The sequence below is a fragment of the Schistocerca serialis genome, chromosome 1 (assembly GCF_023864345.2).
Source record: "Schistocerca serialis cubense isolate TAMUIC-IGC-003099 chromosome 1, iqSchSeri2.2, whole genome shotgun sequence".
NCBI lineage: Eukaryota > Metazoa > Arthropoda > Insecta > Orthoptera > Acrididae > Schistocerca > Schistocerca serialis.
In genome coordinates, this window is record NC_064638.1 from 688,104,274 (window position 1) to 688,129,319 (window position 25,046).

General features: G+C 43.3%; 1 protein-coding gene across 1 annotated transcript in view; it reads left to right on the plus strand.

Moving 5' to 3' along the window:
* Positions 1-2,069: 2,069 nt before the first annotated feature.
* Positions 2,070-25,046, plus strand: part of LOC126425383 (uncharacterized) — a 31,265-nt gene continuing 8,288 nt past the window's right edge. Inside the window, exons 1-2 of the mRNA XM_050088315.1 lie at positions 2,070-2,207; positions 24,005-24,120. Coding sequence (XP_049944272.1) covers positions 2,070-2,207; positions 24,005-24,120 — 254 coding nt within the window. The remainder of the gene's footprint in view (positions 2,208-24,004; positions 24,121-25,046) is intronic.

Genomic DNA, 25,046 nt, shown 5'->3' on the forward strand with positions numbered 1-25,046 from the left:
GTTGGTAACGCAGGTAAGTTTGTGTGTCCAGAACTGTCCTCTACTGGGAATCAGGAAGGAACATTTCGAACATTCACTGCTGAGTCATTTGTCTGTTAGACGTTCCCGAGGTGAGGTCAGCGAGTCGTGTGTGTCCGACTTCACTAAGCAGGCCGGGAAAGAGGAACAGCAAGTTGTGCATGTTTTGAAAGCGGAAGAAGTGTCAGGAGATGAAACTCATGCTCGAATGTCTGTTGTGTATGGCGAACACAGTGGTCACTTGTGCGTGTGTTCGCATTGAATACATGTCTTCGAGAAGAGGTCGCCTGTCATTGAAAGACAGCAATCGGCCAGAGTAGACTCATCGTGTCATTATCACTTCTGGCATTGCTGCGGTTGATGCTGCCGTCAGAAATGACCGATGTCGGACTGTGGAAGACAGTCGGCTCACGTTGCGCGTCAGTCACGCCATCATGACAGAGCGTCTGAAATTCCGCAACATCTGTGTGCGTTGGCTTCCGCACAACCTGACGGAGTAGAAGAAGTCGAAGAGAATGTCGATATCACTGCAACACCTGGAACGGTATCACGATGAAGAATATCGTTTCCTGTTCCGTATCGTCACGGGAGATGAGACATGGTGTCATACGCACTCCATTCAGACCCGATCTCTGCCTAAGCAATTTCCGTATTTTTGGAGCCCTGAAGATAGACATTCGTGGTCGTCAGTTTTCTTCGGACGAAGTGATTCTCGCATGGATACAATGTTGCTTTCGTAGGCAACCGTTATACAGTATATCTCGTTAAATCACGAGTTTTCTATTCACCGGAATTCCCGTTGTGTGTACAATGCGTATTGCTCTCTCTTCTGCCAGTCTTTTGTTCGCTATCCATTGTCTTGTGAAGGAATGAAATGTTAGAGCCCTGTATCGATTCATTATAGGTATTAAATGTGTGTAAACTTGGGAAGAAGGTTGCCATCCTGGTTGTTCAAACATTATATCGAGGTTTATAGACTATAATACTGAAGATGCCAATAAATGTTTACAAAAGTTTTTCCCTGTATTACAGTGTTCGCGTGGTTATTCTTTGATTGAGGACTACCTGCTTTTTTTACTTTCAGGATTAAAATTTTGTGCCATAGCAGTTAATGCTGCGGCGACATCGAGATATGGCTCTCTGAGCACTATGGAACTCAACTGCTGTGGTCATAAGTCCCCTAGAACTTAGAACTACTTAAACCTAACTAACCTAAGGACAGCACACAACACCCAGCCATCACGAGGCAGAGAAAATCCCTGACCCCGCCGGGAATCGAACCCGGGAACCCGGGCGTGGTCGAGATATGGAGCCGGTGACGAGTTAAATCGTATTATTCGTAATAATAATTTCGGAATTTTATCTGCGCCAACGACTATCTGCATTGCACCATGCTTCACTATTTATCAGACACTCAAAGAGTAGTCCATTTAAATTAACGAATAAAGTAATATTGGTTAGCAAACATTTTTCCGTGAAGGTTTGACCGTCTTGTCTCGCAATGGAATAAATGTATTAACAGTTATCGGGATTATTTTTCGAACAATTGCATTTTTCCCATCTGTCTCGTTTTCATCTGACTGCCTCGGTGTTTTATGGGATATTTTCGCGAAGGGACTTATCGACTTGTAGCACACCAGAGAATAGACTGTTCTCGATAAATTTACTGAGTACGCAATGTCAAACTACGGTATGTTTGCACGTAGAGTCGTCGTCGGTCCATCAACATACGTACCACCACGGTCAGACAGGTGGAGTGCTGCACTTAGGAACGATAGCGTTTCCTCACAGATAGTTTTGAGTGTTGAGTGATTCTTATTAAATTCGCAGGCTGTGACATGTTTTCCACGACCTCGATTCACGCGTGGCTTTAAGGGGAAATTGACGCAAGAATTTGGCAACAAGCTTATCGTCCTGCGATGAGTGTCAGATAACGGACGGAAGAAAGGTACATATGGAGCAGCTGGCAGCGGCATGCTAACTGTACACACACTCACTCTCTCACTCGCTCGCTCAGTCAGAGAGGCAGAATGCTGTGCGGAATAGCGGTGATGGTGGCTGGTATGGCGGCAGCGGCCTGCGGCCACGGCATGCTGTGGGAGCCCCCCAACAGGGGGTCGCTCTGGAGGTTCGGCTACGAGACGCCCGTCAACTACGACGACAACGCGCAGTTCTGCGGCGGCTTCCAGGTCTGTTGTGCTCTTCGGTCCGAACACTGGTTTGATACAGCACATTCGGTACTCTAACAAAAAAATGGCTCTGAGCACTATGGGACTCAACTGCTGAGGTCATTAGTCCCCTAGAACTTAGAACTAGTTAAACCTAACTAACCTAAGGACATCACAAACATCCATGCCCGAGGCAGGATTCGAACCTGCGACCGTAGCGGTCTTGCGGTTCCAGACTGCAGCGCCTTTAACCGCACGGCCACTTCGGCCGGCGGTACTCTAACATGTGCAAGTCAAGCTTTGGTGCCCTCTTGCAGTGTTTATCCCCCACCGCCCACTTCTCACTCTTGCCAAATTGACGACGCATTGATATTTCACTGTTGTTATTGTGGTCTTCAATTCGAAGAGGGAGCCGGCCGCTGTGGCCGAGCGGTTCTAGGCGCTTCAGTCTGGAACCGCGCGACCGGTACGGTCGTAGGTTCGAATCCTGCCTCTTGCATGGATGTGTGTGATGTCCTTAGTAGTACTAAGTTCTAGGGTATTGATGAGCTCAAATGTTAAGTCCCATAGTGCTCAGAGCCATTTGAACCATTTTTCGAAGACGGATTTGATGCAGTGCTTCATGCTGCTCTACCCTGTGCAAGTCCCTTCATCTTCGAATAACTGCTGCAACCTATATGCTTCTCAATCTGCTCACTATATTCCCCACACTTCCCTCCAGTATTAAATTGGTAATCCCTTGATTTCTAAGAATGTATCCTATCAACTGATTCCTTGCTCCAGTCAGGTTGTGCGTAAAATTTCATTCCTGCCCAATTCTATTGTACCCATCTAATATTCAGCATTCTTCTGCAGCACCACATTTCAAATGCTTCTACACTACTGGCCATTAAAATTGCTACACCACGAAGATGACGTGCTACAGACGTGAAATTTAACCGACAGGAAGAAGATGCTGTGACATGCAAATGATTAGCTTTTCAGAGCATTCACACAAGGTTGCCGCCGGTGGCGACACCTACAACGTGCTGACATGAGGAAGGTTTCCAATCGATTTCTCATACACAAACAGCAGTTGACCGGCGTTGCCTGGTGAAACGTAGTTGTGATGCCTCGTGTAAGGAGGAGAAATGCGTACCATCACGTTTCCCACTTTGATTAAGGTCGGATTGTAGCCGATCGTGAATGCGGTTTATGGTATCGCGACATTGCTGCTCGCGTTGCTCGTGATCCAATGACTGTTAGCAGAATATGGAATCAGTGGGTTCAGGTGGGTAATACGGAACGCCGTGCTGGATCCCAACGGCCTCGTATCCCTAGCAGTCGAGATGACGGGCATCTTATTCGCATGGCTATAACGGATCGTGCAGCCTCATCTCGATCCCTGAGTCAACAGATGGGGACGTTTGCAAGACAACAACCATCTGCACGAACAGTTCGACTACGTTTGCAGCAGCATGGACTATCAGCTCGGAGACCATGGCTGCGGTTACCCTTGACGCTGCATCACAGACAGGAGCGCCTGCATTGGTGTACTCGACGACGAACCTGGGTGCATGAATGGCAAAACGTCATTTTTTCAGATGAATCCACGTTATGTGTATAGGATCATGATGGTCGCATCCGTGTTTGGTGACATCGCGGTGAACACACATTTGAAGCGTGTATTCGTCATCGCCATACTGGCCTATCACCCGGCGTGATGGTATGGGATACCCTTGGTTACACGTCTCGGTCACCTCTTGTTCGCATTGACGGCACTTCGAACAGTGGACGCTACATTTCAGATGTGTTACGACCCGTGGCTCTACCCCTCATTCGATCCCTGCGAAACCCTACATTTGAGCAGGATAATGCACGACCGCATGTTGCAGGTCCTGTACGGGCCTTTCTCGATACAGAAAATATTCGACTGGTGCCCTGGCCAGCACATTCTCCAGATCCCTCACCAACTGAAAACGTCTGGTCAATGGTGGCCGAGCAACTGGCTCGTCACAATACGCCAGTCACTACTCCTGATGAGCTGTGGTATCGTGTTGAAGCTGCATTGGCAGCTGTACCTGTACACGCCATCCAAGCTCTGTTTGACTTAATGCCCAGACGTATCAAGGCCGTTATTACGGCCAGAGGTGGTTGTTCTAGGTACCGATTTCTCAGGATCCATGCACCCAAATTGCGTGAAAATGTAATCACATGTCAGTTCTAGTATTATATATTTGTCCAATGAATACCCGTTTATCATCTGCATTTCTTTTTGTTGTAGCAATTTTAATGGCCAGTAGTGTGTTCTCTTGTTGTCTAAAATGTTTATTGTCCATTTTTCACTTCCATACATGGGTATACTTTATACAATCTCGTTTAGAAAAGACTTCCTCACATTTAAATCTATATTCGATCTTAAAAATTTCTCTTCTTCAGAAACGCTTTTCTTGCCATTGCCAGTCTACATTTTACACCCTCTCTACTTCGGTCATCATGTTATTTTGCTGCCCAAATAATGACACTCATCTAACAGTTTAAGTGTCTCGTTTCCTAATCTAGTTCCCTCGGCATCACCCTCTCTACATCGGTCATCATGATATTTTGCAGCCCAAATAATGACACTCATCTAACAGTTTAAGTGTCTCGTTTCCTAATCCAGTTACCTCGGCATCACTGATTTAATTCGACTACGTTCCATTGTTCTTGTTTTGCTTTTGTTGATGTTCATCTTATATCCTCCTTTCAAGGCACTATCCATTCCGTTCAACTGCTCTTCCAAGTCGTCTGCTGTCTCTGACAGAAACACAATGTCATCGGCAAATCTCAAAGTTTTTATGTCTTCTCCCTGGACTTTCATTCCTACTCCAAATTTTTCTTTGGTTTCCTTTACTGATTGCTCAGTGTATAGATTGAGTAACATCGGGGATAGGCTACAAGCCTGTCTCACTCCTCCTCAACTGTTATAACTGCCGTCTGGTTTCTGAACAAGTTATAAATAGCCTTTCTCTCTCTGATATCGGGAAGACCCTACAACCCTGTCTCACTACCTTCTCAACTATTGATTAACTTTCTTGTCCTTCGACTCTTATATTTATAACCGCAGTCTGGTTTCTCTACAAGTTGAGGGTAAACTTTCGCTGCCTATATTTTATCACCGTCACCTTAAGAGTTTTAAAGAGTTTATTCCAGTCAAGGTATGGGCCGGAGTCACAAGGTAACCTCATGCAACTGTTGTGTGACGGGTTTCATTGTGGTGTTGGATAACGCCCGACTAGAGGACTGTTCCCGTATTTTCTTCTCTCTCTAGGAAAACAAACATTCACACTATTTCTCCATGGACTTTTCTTTAAGTGACTGACGCCAAAATATCGTGTATAGTGAACTATTTCATTTAGTCGAGAACGCGAACATGCTCCTCTTGAAAATCTTAGATCACATCTAATAGTTGTTTCTAAAAACTCTGTCTCGAATATGCTTTCGAAACATAATTATTTGTTACTGCGGGATATTTTAATTATGAACTCCAATGCAAGCTATCAACTTGTTATAACACCTACGAAATAATATATACAGTAAACGAGAATCCCGTGTGAAATCATTTTTTAATTCTGGCATTTGCACCAGGTCGCGAATTTGTGTGTTGTCGAACGGCGTTGCGAGGGTTAAACAGCTAGAACACCCACCTTCAACTACAGTCCAAAGTTTTTCATGCTTCCCTGCTGTGCAGTGAAGTGAGAATGTCGGAGTTTAACGTACCATCAAACGGTGAGGCCATAAGGGACGGAGCACAAACTCGGATTGGGTGAATATCGACGATGAATTTGTTTAAGGTAACTTCCCGACATTCGCCTCAAATAATGCAGGTAGATGATTAAGGAAAAACTAAATCAGGGTCGTTGGACGAGCACTCACCAATACGAGTCCGGGTGTCAGCTTGGGCCTTAATGATTCGACGCCTGTTCGTAACTACAGAATATCTCGTTAAGTATTGGCTTGTTTTAATAAGGATTCTGAAAATGGCGTTCCGAAGTGGCGCGTCTTTCGTTATGAAATAATGCGCTCTGAAAACTAAGCAGCATCTACGAATGCCGTTTTATGTTGATGCGTTTAATGCAGACATCCGAACTGTTCTTTGATGGTAATTAATTGACTAGAATGTCCTTGTGACACCGTGGTTTTCTCTCGCCACGTATAGCAACGAGGGACTAAGCCCCCTCCACGAGGATCGTTTCTCCCCTACATCCTCCTTTCCAGACAAATTTTCCTGTAGGCGTAACGTAATGCTGACTAGTGAATTCTGTTCATACGATATTATCCAGACACAAACTCTTGCACTGGAGTGCCTTATAGAGAACTAATATGTACATTTATGAAAAAGCCATTCCACTTTTCCGCAGCTCCATGCCTCCGCTATATACACTACGCAAGTCAGTACCTATCATTTTTCAATACGATGTGATTTTGCTTATCTTTTGCTTCGAAGGTAGTGTCTTCTAGTATGTAATTGTAAATCTTACAGATGTCACACCTATCGGTGTTAAGGTCCAGAGTCAATTGTCCATTATCTATCATGGTTGTTTGGTCTGCGTCAGTATCTTAATATAGACAGATTGTCATTACACCTAGGTTGTACTCAATATCGGCTGATAATATGAGGAGGCGCTAGTAAATGAGAAGAAATGTTTGTATGCCCCCAACTCTTCTTGTTAGACAGCCTACGAGACAGGCTTCGCCCAGCTTTAGGGCATGACATTTTAAAGTATTATTTCTTTACTGATTATTATGTACACAACACATTTTGCAGACAGCATCCGTATATTCCACTGTATGTGCCTGCAAAAATTAAATCATTGCACAAAACAAAGTTAAAAATAAATGTAAATGTGTGACTAGGGCCTCCCGCCTGGTAGACCGTTCGCCGGGAGCAAGTCTTTCGATTTGACGCCATTTCGGCGAGTTGCGTGTCGATGTGGATGAAATGATGACAATTAGGACAACTAAACGTAGTTCAACAAATATGACGACATAAACATTGAGATGGGTGAAAAACTTGCTTTCTTTAAAACAATGCGCAAAATCACACACACGATATTCATCTGTTGGTTGATAACACCAGGTGTTACTGGTTCATTACTGTTCGGCATCGTTGATCTGCGGGAATGGCATCATAATCTGATCCACACTAAGCGCATTTATGGTGAAATATGCTTGTGGGACCTTAGTGTTAGACGTTATTAGTGTCTTTCCGTGGTACGCATTTTTCAAAGAAACCTTCGTCCTTTCTTTTGGTTAACGTCCTACAATGGCGAAATTGCTGGTGTGAAGATTCCTGTTTTGCACGTGTTTTAGAACACTATAAATACGTGAACCACTGCAGTAGAATTAAAATGGAACGTCAGCACTCACTCAGCTGTCGAGCAGGGCTCTCATATTACACCAGCTGGTCTGATAAAATTCTACATTTATGGATAACTTGCCAGATCCCTGAGATGCATTAAATCGTTGCTGATCAAGGAACTGATAAGCATAATGTCACTGCAATTATCGGATCGTTTTGATGCACGGTATCTGGCTATAGAATGCACAATCACTTTTTGAGCTGATTACAGTCAAAGACGTAGTATCGTATCAGACCATTCATACAAGATGTTGTTCGTATGACCTTGCAACGCTGCGAAGTCGAGGAACTATTGAACATCGGCTATATTATTCTGTCATTCAGTGCCCTAACATACGATAATGAGATCATCGTGCCACAGCTGCCGTATCTGACTTCATATGCTGACAAATTTTCATGTTTTGAAATACTATAATCGACGTCCAGGAAAAACTGTATGTGAAACTACACCGCTTCATTTTAACGGCGCAGAACAGAGTATTTGGTGGACATGAAGACTTCATGCTTGTTACTTTGATACCTGGTACGTTCTATGCTTCGTCCATGGCTTATTCCGTTCTAGGAACAAAACAACATCCGAAATTCATATTTTCTTTGTTGAATCTTTGTAAATGCCAATTTAAATAATTACAAACAGACAGAAATGGGGCCATACATAGAGAACAGAAAAAAGGCTGGTAGCGTTTTTCTTTCACTGTATACTGACAATAACTAATACCATAGTTGGAAAGCCTGAAGCACTTAGATTCAGATTTATTCCAAAAAAGAATTACCTTTCCAAGGAGACGTAGATCCGTTGTCCAGTAAAGAAAGCCTACAGTATATCTCTCCTGATTTGGAGCCGAAACAAAAGAACTTTTAAGAGAAAGGTGTTAGTCAAGGTGACACTAAGTCTTCCATAGATTAACGGGCTGTTAGTATTTTAGAGGCAAACGAAATAGCAACCAGCTGTAAACAATATCAGCTCATATCTCGATCTGCATGACGTGCTTGGAATTTAGCTGCACATCGACAGCAGAATGTCAATCGGAAGTTCTTTTTGTCATACTCTTTATAAAATTTTGTGAGTGTGTTAGCAACTATCTCCCTAGGCCACATCCCCCTGGAATCTTGCATAAATACATTTTTTATACAGTATGCCTGTTTATAGAGAATTTATCTGCCAAACACACTGTGCAAAAGTAAGTGTAACTATTTGCAGTGACCCATTTATATCCCACATAATCAAGCCGTTTGATAGTATGAGAGCATGAACTGATAGTATACTTACTGGAAGAAGAGCATTTTTAGAGATTTGTTTTAGCTTCTCTTTGTGTTCATGTTACTTTCATTCTTTCAGTAAGGGTCCTTTTCCTGTCATCTGATCAAGCTGTTAGGATATTTTGGGATTTACCTCGAAGTCCAACTATCCAGTCGTGAATTTACTGCTCAAACATACTTCCGTCTGGTATATCAAGTTCTGTTATTAATGATTCTTTCAGGTCTGGTTGCAGACTGTCAAATATATTTAGCAGATACACAACGTCTTGTTTATCTCCATAATAATAAATATGAAATCGTTCACAAGTGTGTGCATGGAATTTCGGGTTCTGTAATTTACGAAAAGTATTTAATTCAGCACCATTGACAGCTAGATCTAAAAATTTAGAAGCTAGGGGACCTAAACAACGTGAAAGGAAAGTTCTTGAGACGTATGGAGGTGACACTGTTTCTGCGACCCTGGAGCAACACCGCTGTTTAGACGTACACGGGTACTGGAAAACGGATCTGTGTTGTACATTCCACTTGACTATGCCGCGCTGTGTGGCTGCGCGGTTTGAGGCGCCATGTCACGGATTGCGCTGCCGCTCCCGCCGGAGGTTCGAGGCCTCCCTCGGGCATGGGTGTGTGTGTTGTTCTTAGCATAAGTTACTTTAAGTTAGTTTAAGTAGTATGTAAGTCTAGGGACCGATGATCTCAGCAGTTCGGTCCCTTAGGAATTCATATACGTTTGAACATTTTGAACTTGACTATAGGGGTGAGGAGAGTAACCTTGTGTTATATGTCGTAAAGCGAGCAGTACTCAACTGGCTAGACGATGCATCTGAATAAGGCTCGACAGTCATCCATATTTCATGACTGTGCACAAAAAGCAAAAAAGCACCCCTAGTGACAGCATATGGAACAGAATTATCACTTAAATTTAATCATTTGTAAATTACAGACGTTCATTAGCTCTAAGAATCGGTCTAATGACAAATTTCTTGCAGTAATTTCAGTAGGACATACCCATGAAAGAAGCTGTTCCCGGAACACATAAAGCTGATTAGACTGAGAGGCCATTACAATGCCAGAGGCGTATTGCACAATCGAAATTCTAGAAGAAAGAAGGCCCTGAATACGTAAAATGTTATTACTAAGTTTAAAGATTAGTTTTGAGAAACGATACTAAATGGATTTTGCACGGGTTCTTCTCTTCTAGCTTCGTCTTAAGGAGAGAATGAACTGCTTCCGTTATGAAGCACATTCTTCGAAATAGAATACACTCAGCGATTATGTTGCATCATTTCTTCAATACTATACGTTTCGACCCCTCTGCTGGGATCTTCGCTATTAGTCTCCTTGTATCCCCTGTTGTCTGAACACTGTTGCTCATCTTTGGCAGGATATGTTGCGACGTACGACTCATGTAAAATTTTCGTCAGTCATTTGCTGTTTCGCCTGATGAGACTGTAGAGCCATGGACAGATACCGTTATGAGATAATTTTCGCTGATGACAGTTTTTCTCAGGTAATCATTGGCTCCATTTGGAGATTCCTTAACAAACAACAGGTATGATTTGTCGTTGCTGGCTGATAAAAAGTCGGACTAATGCTATGTTTTAGAAGAGCTCATGTTGCTAATAATCGGCCATGAGGCAGTCGGGTAGATTTCGGACTACTACATTGAAATCAACTGCCGGAGAGGCCACTGCATCATTTACAACAAGGGGTATGGTCATTTACGTTGACCTTCATTCAGCTATTCTGGCAGAACATTTAACATAAATAGCCTCAAATATTCCGCTACTCTCAGAATATTCGAATTAAGCCACGCGTGTGTTTCATTCAGGCCGCAACTCTTTAGCTTTCGGAGAAGGACAAACAGAAATGTGTACTATTGGAGCTGCTGACATACTGTGGGTTCCTATATCCCCTTCCCCTCCCTCTCCCCCCTCCCCCTGTCACCCTTTCCAGATGCGCTCTGCTCACGGTATCCGTTGTCAGCCCTTCCCAAAACTAGGACGCAGTTACAAATGCACTGTGATAAGCTTCTTCATGACACGCTCTTTGGCCCCATGTTGTCGGATCTTACTGGACTCTTTTTATACAGTGTACCACTTTTACTGCCTGATAATCTGCCTGTACACGGTTACTGCACCGACTAACTTCCTTTACAGAGTTTTGACCTCATTCAGAGATGCACTTATCTCTGCCACTCACGTGAGGTGATGTAACGGAGAAAGTGTGGATTCGCATTACGTTCTGTTGAAATGGGACACAGATGAGCGCGTCTGGTTAGCGGCTATGAACTTCGTGCTTTCATTCAGCGAAGATTATCACGGTTCAGGGAACCTGTCCAATCTGCCTTGCAGCGTTTCGTTCCACTCGTCTGAGCTGCGCACATAGTATATCTTGTACGTAATACTGGTAATCGGCGAAACAGTAATAAAATAAATATACATTGTCTGTGGTGAATAACTCACTAAAAAAGTCCGAGTACTCTGTTGTCGATAACGGAAGAAACGGATTATTCTGATGCTGCCACCCTGATCACCTCCCTCGAGTTATTGTTGTTGATGTAATCACGCCTGAAGATTTTTTTATATGGATTTCCATATTTGTCTTTTGTCCTTTTCATATATGCATAACTAATGCGCTTTGCTCTCCTTAACAATTTTCACTTCTCTCAGTTATCAAATTAACTGTGCTTCGGTACGTCATGATGTGTCTACATCTACACTTATGTGGTCGTCCTATTCTTCTACCAAGTTGCGTCATAAAACTCTTCCCTCCCCATCTCCTCCTCTTGATTTTTTATTCAAATTACCCTTCTAGTCTTCAGCTTTCCTCTTTGGCACCACATTTCAAGACCCTCTATTGTCCTCTTGCCTTTACTTCTTATCGTATACGTTTCGCTTCTGTGCAACGCTGCACTCAAAGCAAATATTATCGCTAGTGTCTTCCTTTAACTTAAATTTTTATTCGTTTTTAACATATTTCTCCCTTTCAGAAAAAGCTTTTCTTGTTGTTTCCAGTCTATATTTTTTACATCATCACTACTCCGGTTGTCGGCAGTTCTTTTGCTACCTTAAAAGCAGGACTTGTCTACCGCTTTCAACATATCATTCCCTCAGCCTCATTTCACTCAATTCGACAACATTCCATTACCCCTGTTTACTTTTGTTGATGTTCATAGTATTATCTCTTTTCGAGGAATTTTCCACTATATTCAACTGCGCTTTCAAATTATTCGCCGTCTCCGACAGAATTACAATATCTTCAGCTAAACTTGAAGTTTTCGTTTCTTCTCTCTGAACTTTAATTTATTTTCCAAATTTCTCCATGGTTTCCTTTACTTCTTGCTCAATGTACAAAGTTAATAACGCGGAGGATAAGTTGCAACCCTTTCTCATTCCCTTCTCAATTACTGCCTTCCTTTCATGTTCTTCGATTATTAGACCTGCAATCTGGTTTCCGTGCAAGTTGCAGATAATCTTCCATGCACTGTATTTTGTAGCTGATACCTTCAGAGATCCAAAGAGAGAAGTGCAGCCATAAACATCTGTAACAGGGGAGGCAATCTGGAGTACAGAGGTTTTATTTGTTGCAGGTTTCTCATACATTTCTAAAAGTATTTCCCATGGTTCCGTTAAACTTATCATTTAACCAGTTGTGGTATTACATTATCCCAGTTCGTGTGGCATGACGAATGCCGAAACTGACCAACTCATTTCGATCAAAAGCAGTTATTTTAGAGACTCTGGAATTTCACTCTTTGAATCTTTCTATTGCAACTGTTTTGCGTAAAAACTTCCTGAATATTCTGTAATTCCAACAGGAAATAACTCTTTGCAGGTTGATAAAATAGTATTTTTGTCTTTGCCACCTGATAATAACTGATTTCTAATCTTTCAAACAGTGTTTCTGTTCGTTTTCATGTTAATTATGAAAGCAGAAGTAGCCTGTATGAATGTTCCTTGTAATGCGCCACCCCTAAAGTAATTCCTGCTTACAAACCTCGTCTCGCATATAAACCGCGTACATTGGGCAAGGATTTGAAGAAAAACGCGAAAGGAAAATTACGAAGGTAAAGACTAATTCTTTGGTTATCTGTTTAGCGATAAGACGCCAGATAACGTTCATAAGGGGTACTGTATCTAATCACAGTGAAGAATTACTAATCACTTAATCACTGCACTCTCAAACGTTATTTTCCTCTAAAGTGAACAAACTTTCATGAAAGGTAGAAATGCTATAAATCTGTCAAGCACGCAGATTTTGCTCGGAAAACACAGGATTCTACTAACCTGTTATATTCAGATGCAGGTAGATTACCTTCTTTACTTCTCACATCGTAATTGTAGTAAGGAAAACGTGGGTATACGGTATGGATTGCCGTGGCTAGAAATTTATTAGTCCTTCCTAACGTACCACCGTATTTCAATAAGAAATATTCCTTGCAGGAAGATGTCTTATAGGAATCTGTTAAGATTCAACCAGTTTTATGAATAATTTCTTGAATTTTATTTTTCACATAACTTCCTCTGTCGTCTGAAAAAATTAAAATTTCAAGCGTTCAGCGTTCATACCGGGTGCTTAAATGCGGGAGGGAATTTTAGAAAAAGTATAAAGATGTTAATAAACAAGTTTATAGCGAAGATTAGTACGAATTTCTGGACAGCAAGTCATGATTTAGTAACGGCAGAGAAATTTCTGAAACATAGCACTAGACAATAAGATGTAGAACATGAGTCCATAATAAACCTCACATTTTTAGATTTTGTTTTGACGCACTCTTTCTGTTTATACGAGCTCACCACAGCAACTTACTTTCATTTGTTTTCAATCAAACCTTAAACTCGGATGTAACTAATGCTACATTTGTATGAAATAAAGAACATTGAACAAACTAAAATTATTTCCTGCTGTAATTTTTCTTCAGTGGCCAAAATGTTCAATGAATTCCACGAATAGACTTCAAATACTCTCCACCTCTGAGAAAAGTAGCGCAACAAATCGGTTTTATCCTCCCTTTTCCTGCAAGAGTTTATAAATTCAGGTACACACAAATTGTAGAGATACTCGGGTCTCTTTCGAGGACAGTGAACTTGAACTCCGATCTGTATAAGAAGCAGTAACCCATGGCGCTTGAAACTCCTACAACTCCTGCAAGGATGCTTCTGTCTTAATCCCTGTTTCAAGTGTAGTCATTTCAGGATTTCAACATCTAAATTCCAAACATTAACTTAAACAACAACGATTCCTACATTTACACGCCTCCTGTTGTGAGCGATCTGATCATGATGTATGTAAGAGTGCATGTGTTGAACTGGGGACCTAGAAACGAAGGAGAGGCTTCGTCGCCGCCATAGCCCTCAGTGGTTCACAACCCCACAACAGGCTGCAGCAGTGCATTCATTACTTCTGACCACGGTATCGAACTTCTAACCTCCCCTAATTTCTTATGGAGCGAGGCAATGAAAATGACTGAAGAGAGAATGTATGGTCTCCTGTTAAGAGGTTATTTTTTATGCTTAAATATTCACTGTCTATAAGAGATGCGACGAGTATCCAAAGAACCTCCAGTTGGACACAGGAGTTGTAGATTAGCTCGATTAATACGTATACTGTGTGCTGTCAACGGGGACGCATTTATGGTCAGTCATTAATAAACTATTGATGTCAGCTTAGTTTTCGTTAAGGTCCCTAATTCAGAGATAAATTATTCACTAAATTGTGGAAAATAATCTGATGATTATTGAAAAACACTGGCTCCGTCCAGCAACTCTTTTCTACTGAAGTAGGGGCCTTCAGCCTAACCCCCGCCCTCTCCCTTCTTCCTGCACAAAAAAAAGAGAGATATCACGGAAACCAAAGCTTGACACATGAAAGGAAGAGTCATATCCATAGATATCACTAGGTAGTTACTGTTCCTGCCAGTGTGACGCGCATGGCCGCTGAGACTCCATAGCTATAGCTATAAGTCGCTTATTGCACAAGGATACCGCTCTTGGTGTTCCCAGTGTCTGGTAGTGTCGCATAAAATACACAAAAACCAGCAAGTCATAAATAACGTTCTCAATATACTTTTATCATCCTCCGAATGCAAGTAATATTGACGTAGTCAACGATAATCATTGTCAGAATAAATTTCTAGAATGACTCCTTTGTTCCCCAAAATACATAGAAGGACCCTACATCTAGGAATCAGTCCGTATAGTTGTCATCACTTATAAGAACGTGTGGATCTAATACGGCCACTTAGATCGTCTATAAGAATACTGAATTAAAGTACTCTTGCTTCATGACGAAGAAGAAAGCAAATAAAGTGGATAACTCTTCGACATCTACGTCGTCAGATAAGGGGAACTGGCGGATTCGGAACGGATAGCGAAATCAATCAACTGTTCTGTTCAAAGATACCATCGCTACATTTGTTAAAAGTGATCTAAGAGAATAACGGAAAATCTAAATTTAGACTGTTAGTAGGACATTCTAATTGAGCGCATTTCCATACCATAGCGTCTGGACACTACTTTAACCGTCTATAGGGCGAGTAATTTTGCCACATAAGGAAACAAGGGCAAATTTAATTCAGATCACTTGATGAACCTGCACTACCAGACGAACAAGTCCACTTAGGCCGGTAGAGACTCAGAGAAAGACAAAGAAGAACATACGAGCAAGAAGTACAAAAAGGTATGGAGTGACGATGGTTTTGGGATGACCATGCACTTATTTAGTACCCAGAATCCCTGTAGACTACACACTGCACGGTCACTGATCTGTTACTAATCGCTTCTGTTAAAAGCTGCCTTTAGGTCTGCTGCTGAAATCCACAAAGCAACAACATCTCTACTTATTTCGTTTCGACATTTTGTTATCAGCTCTCTTAAAGGTCAAGTAATGAGAAATACTTCATCAGATATAGAATTGCGAAAGCAATTTTCTGGCTTTACACTTAAGTATTCTACCCACAGTCTGCTTTTATTCTTCAGCTTTTGGGCTTATAAAGTCACTTCCTTCACTAATTCTCTATGGGCCATCCAAAAATATTAGTTCGGGGTTATTTCTACTCAATAACGTATAACGTAAAACTGATGGTTTATGATATACGGCAAACGTTGTGACAAACGAAGTATTTATGGAGTCTAATGAATTCTTCTTGCAACCGCAAAACGGTTAGTTCAGAATGAAAATTCGACATAAATCTAAGGTCCCTTTTAAGTGACAAAAGGTCCCTTTTAAGTGACAAAATTACTAAGAATTTGACGCTAATTATTACTGCTAATTCAAAAATAATCCACACTTATTTGTCACCATTGACAACGAGAAGCATGACAGTCCATTACGAGAGATACACTGGTCTCGCATTCGGGAGAACGACGGTTCAAACCTGCGTCCAGCCATCCTGGTTTGGGTTTTCCGTGATTTCCCTAAACTGTTTAAGGCAAATACCGGGATGGTTCCTCTGAAACGCTGTGGCCGAGCGGTTCTAGGCGCTTCAGTCGGGAACCGCACTGCTGCTATGGTCGCAGGTTCGAATCCTACCTCGGCCATGGATGTGTATGATGTCCTTAGGTTAGTTAGGTTTAAGTAGTTCTACGTCTAGGGGACTGATGACCTCAGATATTAAGTCCCATAGTGCTTAGAGCCACTTCAACCATTTTTGTTCCTCTGAAAGGCCACGGCCGATTTCCTTCCCCATCCTTCCCTAATCCGAGCGTGTGCTCCTTCCCTAATGATCTCGTTGTCGACAGGACATTAAACACTAGTCTCCTTCTCTCCTTTTACTGGAGATATGCGAACGGAGGGTTAAAGTATACTACGATCTTCTGCGATGAGCTAATTGTTATCTTTGTTTCAAGGTGTTCCAGCAATCAACCAGCTGTATGCTGAAAGAAATTTAATTAGTTTCTTCAGTGACCTACGGGATTCCACCACAAACAAAACAAGGAATTACACAATTTGATTAGATTACAAGAAGAGGAGGTAAATAATCGTCGGTATAAGTGTTTGCGTGTAACAAACAATCTCTCGAAACTAAGATTACAAGAATTTCAGATAAAAGTCGTACGGCATCAAAAGAGGATACAGCTTTCTCATATAGAGTCGATAAGACATATGGAACAGTTTTGGCCTCTCATTTCTATTCTGCGCTCTGGAGCTCAAATGTTGCCGATCAAACTTTCATTTCTTTAGGGCGTGAATTTGCGAACTCGTTGAACACATGTAGTACATATCAAAGGCGCATTAAATAAGAGCCGAATTCTAATCTTCGCAAGGCTACCCTTAGTTACACTCCTGGAAATGGAAAAAAGAACACATTGACACCGGTGTGTCAGACCCACCATACTTGCTCCGGACACTGCGAGAGGGCTGTACAAGCAATGATCACACGCACGGCACAGCGGACACACCAGGAACCGCGGTGTTGGCCGTCGAATGGCGCTAGCTGCGCAGCATTTGTGCACCGCCGCCGTCAGTGTCAGCCAGTTTGCCGTGGCATACGGAGCTCCATCGCAGTCTTTAACACTGGTAGCATGCCGCCACAGCGTGGACGTGAACCGTATGTGCAGTTGACGGACTTTGAGCTTGGGCGTATAGTGGGCATGCGGGAGGCCGGGTGGACGTACCGCCGAATTGCTCAACACGTGGGGCGTGAGGTCTCCACAGTACATCGATGTTGTCGCCAGTGGTCGGCAGAAGGTGCACGTGCCCGTCGACCTGGGACCGGACCGCAGCGACGCACGGATGCACGCCAAGACCGTAGGATCCTACGCAGTGCCGTAGGGGACCGCACCGCCACTTCCCAGCAAATTAGGGACACTGTTGCTCCTGGGGTATCGGCGAGGACCATTCGCAACCGTCTCCATGAAGCTGGGCTACGGTCCCGCACACCGTTAGGACGTCTTCCGCTCACGCCCCAACATCGTGCAGCCCGCCTCCAGTGGTGTCGCGACAGGCGTGAATGGAGGGACGAATGGAGACGTGTCGTCTTCAGCGATGAGAGTCGCTTCTGCCTTGGTGCCAATGATGGTCGTATGCGTGCTTGGCGCCGTGCAGGTGAGCGCCACAATCAGGACTGCATACGACCGAGGCACACAGGGCCAACACCCGGCATCATGGTGTGGGGAGCGATCTCCTACACTGGCCGTACACCACTGGTGATCGTCGAGGGGACACTGAATAGTGCACGGTACATCCAAACCGTCATCGAACCCATCGTTCTACCATTCCTAGACCGGCAAGGGAACTTGCTGTTCCAACAGGACAATGCACGTCCGCATGTATCCCGTGCCACCCAACGTGCTCTAGAAGGTGTAAGTCAACTACCCTAGCCAGCAAGATCTCCGGATCTGTCCCCCATTGAGCATGTTTGGGACTGGATGAAGCGTCGTCTCACGCGGTCTGCACGTCCAGCACGAACGCTGGTCCAACTGAGGCGCCAGGTGGAAATGGCATGGCAAGCCGTTCCACAGGACTACATCCAGCGTCTCTACGATCGTCTCCATGGGAGAATAGCAGCCTGCATTGCTGCGAAAGGTGGATATACACTGTACTAGTGCCGACATTGTGCATGCTCTGTTGCCTGTGTCTATGTGCCTGTGGTTCTGTCAGTGTGATCATGTGATGTATCTGACCCCAGGAATGTGTCAATAAAGTTTCCCCTTCCTGGGACAATGAATTCACGGTGTTCTTATTTCAATTTCCAGGAGTGTATGTTTATTCGAAAATTCCTTAAACTATACCAGCCCAGTCACCCGGTACATCTACATGCGTATCCGCGAGTCACCGTATATAGTGCACTAGAGTCCTTTATACCCTTTCTCGTTCTATTCGCGGTTGTCGCTGGGAGAATTACAACTTTACGCCTTCACACGTGCCCAATATCTCCAACTTTCACATCACTGCCAGGTCACTAACAGGGTATGGGAGGGAGTAATGAGATTATTAATTGATTTTGAAATGTTCCCTCTTAATTTTAACAATAAACCTCACTGTGAAGCGCTGTGTTTTTCTTGTAGTCAATTTGATTTTGAAATATTGATTAAAAAACCTCTGACGACCAGCACACTATAAATCATATCTTTACCTTTTCCGCCAACTCATATTGATCATAATCGTATCAAAGCAACGAACAAGGCACCATTAGCAGTCAAATTAAAAGTTTGTAAACTATTGGGAATTTGTGAACGACCTACGACTTGAATGTTTCACACTTGAGTCTCTCTCTCTCTCTCTCTCTCTCTCTCTCTCTCTCTCTGTGTGTGTGTGTGTGTGTGTGTGTGTGTAATCACAACATGTAAAACTTATGACAACTGTGTTAATGATCAACATGTTGCCATATTTTTCATTGTGAACTAGCTGAAACGTTCCACGCCACAGCAAAAGATTGCATTTATTATCTATGGAACATAGAAAATACTTCTCTAACTACGTACGAGTAGCTTCCATAGAATTTTGTATGATCGTGATTCCATGTGCAAGCCGTTATTTAGATGCAGCGTAGCAGCGATGGTCTCACGAGGCAGACGCTTTTGAAATGTGATAGATTTTTCAGAATTCAGCAGAAAAGCAAACAGCAACAGATCAACTGATGAACCGGGAGCGAGAAGTGACAGGGAGAAAGCTGAAGTGAGGGTGGTTTGCAGCTTTGCTTTGCGAGAGAATCTATATTAGCACTCCTGTTCTCTGAAGGAAGTGAAATGTCGAGGGTATGTGTTTCACTAAATTTGGTGTCATAATCCGCATCTGGATTCTTACCAACGTTCTATGGAATCTCACAACCTCCTATTGGACTACAGCTAGCAAAATACTGAGACATTCAAACCAGCCTTCAGATTAACGACGACTTTGATTTGGATTTCTCTAATGAATCTCATTTTTGCATTTGCCTTCCCAGCAGCTAATTTCGTCCCATCTTTTCACCTTGGTATCTCGTGATTTTGCTTGATTGCTTTGGTTGATCGTCGACAGTTTAATCAAGTAACGTCGATTATTTTCGCCTACTTGTACGTAACACCTTTGGATCTGAGGTTACGTGTCATTATTTCGGCTGCCGAATGCTGCTTCACTTCTAGAAACCTGGCTAAGTGAGCTACTCAACAGTCTCTACACACCCACAATACGTGCCTGAAAGCCTCCGCACACGACACGAAAGGCAGTCTGTCTGATGTGGGACTGTGCACCAGGACGCAATGCTGACGTGCTTTCTGTCAGAACGAGCCACAACTGTGTGATTCCGAACCGACCATGATCGCGATAACGTACGAGAGATATCACATGAGTAACACGTTCACAGGACCACTTTCAGTACCGTTATCGTAAATGTGGAATGTCAGGGAAGCAATGAGTCAGTTGTTTATCTGGCAGTTCTAAGAAAGTAAGTAACTAGTACTGACTACCTCTAAAGTATGCTGAATAAACCAAACGTCAGACATCTTTGTTAACTATTACAGTAAACTTCTGTCCCAGGAAAAATTGCTTGACAAGCGATATGTTGCTATTTTCGTGATAATGGTAATACTAAATAGCTATCGATGACAGGAAATAGTACGAGGCGTCTTTTAATCTTGCAAATGACACTATAACTGATCTGTGGAGTAGTGAAAGAAAGTACAATAGGATGATAAGTGATAACGTAGCTCTTACACATGTGTGTGAGTGTGTGTGTATGTGTGTGTGTGTGTGTGTGTGTGTGTGTGTGTGTGCGCGCGCGCGCGCAAAGGGGCAGGAGAAGTTGCCTGGTGAATTATATGAGAGCTGGGTTCGCACCATCCTCATTGGACTACGAAAATACTTTAAGCAATAGCATACTTTTGGCATTTCGCAAGTACGAAATCGGAAGCTATACCCTTGTTGACAATACTAAGATCAAAACGGATCGACGAAAGATGAATTCAGTGTACTGGTGTGCTCAAAGCACCGTATTATAGTGGATCAGGAAATGCCTCACGAAATCTCAAACACGAACAGTATTAGTAATAACAAATAAAAAGACTTATCTTGCAGATTTGGGTAGTCGTAAACTTCCCCATAAATGAATTTGTCTCATAATGTGATGATGACAGTAAAGAGAATAGCGATAATGGTGGAATTAGGGATGAAGAAGACATTAATGAAATCGGTACTGCAGGATATGAAAAGAACGTGGAAGTCGGTGTTATTTTATGTATAAAATTTCTTTGGACATTTGTTTACCAATATTGGTAACGATCTGTTTACTTATAGTAGTCAAGGTACTCACAATGTTGTTCTGTTTTCCATGAGATATTTCAGTACCTTTGTAGGCCATTCTAGGCACACGCGCAACCGTGTCTGTTGGTAGTTATCACCGAAAAAACTTAATGACAGCAGCCGTCATAGGACCCCCTGTTGGAATTAGACAGTAGCAGGAGCATGAGCTAGCGAGACAGCATTTCACTGTCCTCGATATTGCTGCCCGTGGTCTCACGACTGTTAAGTCAATATTAAACTAATGATTTGGAAGGAGGGGGAGGGGGGGGGGGGGTCGGTCATAGGCAAGCATACTCGTTATTAGCACCTGAACGGCCCACGCGATCAGCACCAGAGAGGGCAGACACATTATTCTCTCAGTCGTGTAGGATCGCAAAGCCACGTCACCTTCCTGAAATCAGTAAATGAGTTTGTGGTAAGACTAACATCCACGCCAACACTGGGACGATGTCTGGAGCACCGCGAACTGCCAGCACGGCTGTCCAAGTTGCGGCGTCTCTTGACGCACCACCAGAGACAGCCGCGCCGTCGGTGGTGTGCCCATCGACAAGAGTGACGTCACGTCCTCTTCATCTCAGCCGAATCCCCTTTTTCGTACAGCATCACGATAGAAAAATATCTGTATGGACGCCCAGAGATTGAACGAACATTACCAGCCTGCATTCTTCGTAGGTATACTCACACAACCTGGCGTGACGGTATGGGGTACCATTGGGTGTTTTCATTTTTTTCTTTTTGGCTTCTGGTTTCATGACCATACCACCAAACATGGTTTATATATATCAGTAACAACTGTCAGTTTTAACTGTTATCTAAGTACAAATTTAAATCCATTTCCAGCACAAGAAGTATGTATTTTTAATTGGAATGTTCACATTAAGCATATCTATGAGCAAAATTTAAATTAAAGTCATTTGCAAAGAAAGAGTGAATAACGTTAACTAAATAAATGTGTACAAATGCACATCACTTGATGCGTCCTTTTTATCTTCTGATGTACTAAGTAACTGCTCCCGTCCTCCAGGCATCGCAATTCTTCGTTTCTGCTCTGCTGCTTCGGAGTGGCTGCTCTCGCATATGTTATCGTGTTGCTGGTCTCCTGCTACTCCCTGCCGCTACATCTACATCTACATCTACATTTATACTCCGCAAGCCACCCAACGGTGTGTAGCGGAGGGCACTTTACGTGCCACTGTCATTGCCTCTCTTTCCTGTTCCAGTCGCGTATGGTTCACGGGAAGAACGACTGCCGGGAAGCCTCCGTGCGCGCTCGAATCTCTCTAATTTTACATTTGTGATCTCCTCGGGAGGTATAAGTAGGGGGAAGCAATATATTCGATACCTCATTCAGAAACGCACCCTCTCGAAACCTGAACAGCAAGCTACACCGTGATGCAGAGCGCCTCTCTTGTAGAGTCTGCCACTTGAGTTTTCTAAACATCTCCGTAACGCTATCACGCTTACCAGATAACCCTTTGACGAAACGCGCCGCTCTTCTTTGGATCTTCTCTATCTTCTCTGTCAACCCGACCTGGTACGGATCCCACACTGATGAGCAATACTCAAGTATAGGTCGAACGAGCGTTTTCTAAGCCACCTCCTTTGTTGATGGACTACATTTTCTAAGGACTCTCCCAATGAATCTCAACTTGGCACCTTACCGCCTTACCAACAATTAATTTTATATGATCATTCCACTTCAAATCGTTCCGTACGCATACTCCCAGATATTTTACAGAAGTAAGTGCTACCAGTGTTTGTTCCGCTACCATATAAGCGCACAAAAAAGGATCCTTCTTACTACGTATTCGCAATACATTACATTTGTCTAACTTAAGGGTCAGTTGCCACTCCCTGCACCAAGTGCCTATCCGCTGCAGATCTTCCTACATTTCGCTGCAATTTTCTAATGCTGCAACTTCTCTGTATACTACAGCATCATCCGCGAAAAGCAGCATGGAACTTCCGACACTATCTGCTAGGATCCCGCAGCATCTAGATTTTGACGTGGTTGTGTATATGGACACTTCTAATTCCCTGACAGCTGTATGTATGCGTTAAAACACCCTAACGGCTGTTGTTGCCAAAAGAGTGGTAACGCAAGGCAGGGGCCTTTGTACCCCATAGCACTCAGTTGGTTTAGCATCTCATCTAGCATGTCTGTCTTTTAAGAACGTCCTTTTATTATGTGGTTCACCTCTTCTTCTTCTCCAGAAGTACAAAGATGTGAATATTTTTTTTAAAACGACGATGACTGAATTTCATTTACGCTATGGTTGGGTACAAAACAACTCACTTCTGGTTCGCATAGTAAATTATTTAAACCCCAGGGATTACGTTAGTGACGTGTAAGGCCGGTGGCTGTGCCCCATCTTCGATCTTCGTGACGTTATCTTTCAACAAGATAACACATTACCGCGTGTTGCCTGTGTTATCCTGACTGACCTCGGTACAGAAGATGTTGAACTCTCGCTCTGGTAAGAACATTCTCGAGAGCTCTCCCCAACTGAAAACATCTGCTCATTGGTTGCCGAAACACTGGCGCTCCACCAGTTACTGGCCACTACGGATTATGAACTTTACCAGAGTTGAATCAGTATGGAGCAACTTACCTGTGTCTGCATTCAAGCTCAGTTCGACTCAAGTCAATGTGCTAAATATTCGGACCATGCATACCTTCAAACCACCTACAGGTTTAATCGTGTGTATTTTACCGGCACAATGAGTAAAATATCGTTACTTGCTATTCTTCGAGGTCTTGTAATACTAATGGACAGCAGATTAGTTGTTGATGTATTGCAGGCTTGTTTCTGGAAAAAGAGGTACGAGTATTTGTCCTAATTGATTACGCTTATTCTCTTGCGTTGAGCTAATTCTTTGTTTAATTGTGGGCTAATACTTGCATAAGACGATGTGCCCTCGACTGGTGTGGTGATGTCCGCCGTCGTGTGCGCAGGCGCAGTGGCAGAAGAACGGCGGCCGGTGCGGGGAGTGCGGCGACGACTACTCGCTGGAGAGGCCGCGCCCGCAGGAGAACGGCGGCGAGTTCGGCCTGTCCGTCATCGCAGCCACGTGAGTCACTCATTTTGTTCGTCTACTGCTGGTACACGTGTAGGCCTGGCATCGTGTTGACAGTTCGTCGTCGCAATTTTGTATGGGACTTTTGGTCTATGATTGCTTAATACACTGTTACACCGTTTACGACACTGTCGGCCTCAACAAACGATAGTGTTGTAGACATTGGCGAAAGCCTTTGCGTATTCCGCTTTCTTTGTGTTGTGCATTACTCGAAGTTTTCTTTTCCTATTTTGCAATGAGTGAAGAGACTAATCCTGGTCTACGGTGGGGTTCGAGTGCTGCCCTCGTAACACCAGAAGGGTTACGCGATCCAAATGATCATTACGTCAGGTCTGCTTTCGCAGGAGCTCAGAAAATGGACGTAGGTTGCCAGTCCCTGCGAGCGGAAGGCGAGCCTTGTTACCCCGCTCCGGTTTCCTCCCCTCGGAAAGTACAAGTCTCTGTTTGTTTACGCTGCGGCAACTGATACGAATAGCTCTAGCACTATACCTAGAACTTAAAGCTGACTATAACATGTTTTTGTTAATAATAAGTAAGTGCAATGAACAAGAAACTAATCATTCCCAGGAGGGACCACGCCAATGCAGCCTCTAGCCTTTGTAATGGCTTTAATTGGGCGAGAAAGAAAGTCCTTATGTCACGTATGCCAAATCCTGCTGAAGCCACTCGTGGGGCGATTGGAGTTGCCAAATTGTGTGCATGTTGGTTGCTAAGCTTCACTCACTCTTCCAGATAGTCTCAGTCGTTGGATACGAAATTACAGTCGGGTCAGTCGATGTGATACAGTGTGCCTGAGTGTTCGTTAAACCAAGGACGTATGTGTGCAGCCTTGTGATATGGCTGTTGGCGTCTTGGAAGACGGGAGGGTCCACAGCATAATCATAATGAAGATTGTAAGTAGGCTGTTTACGTTTTTATGT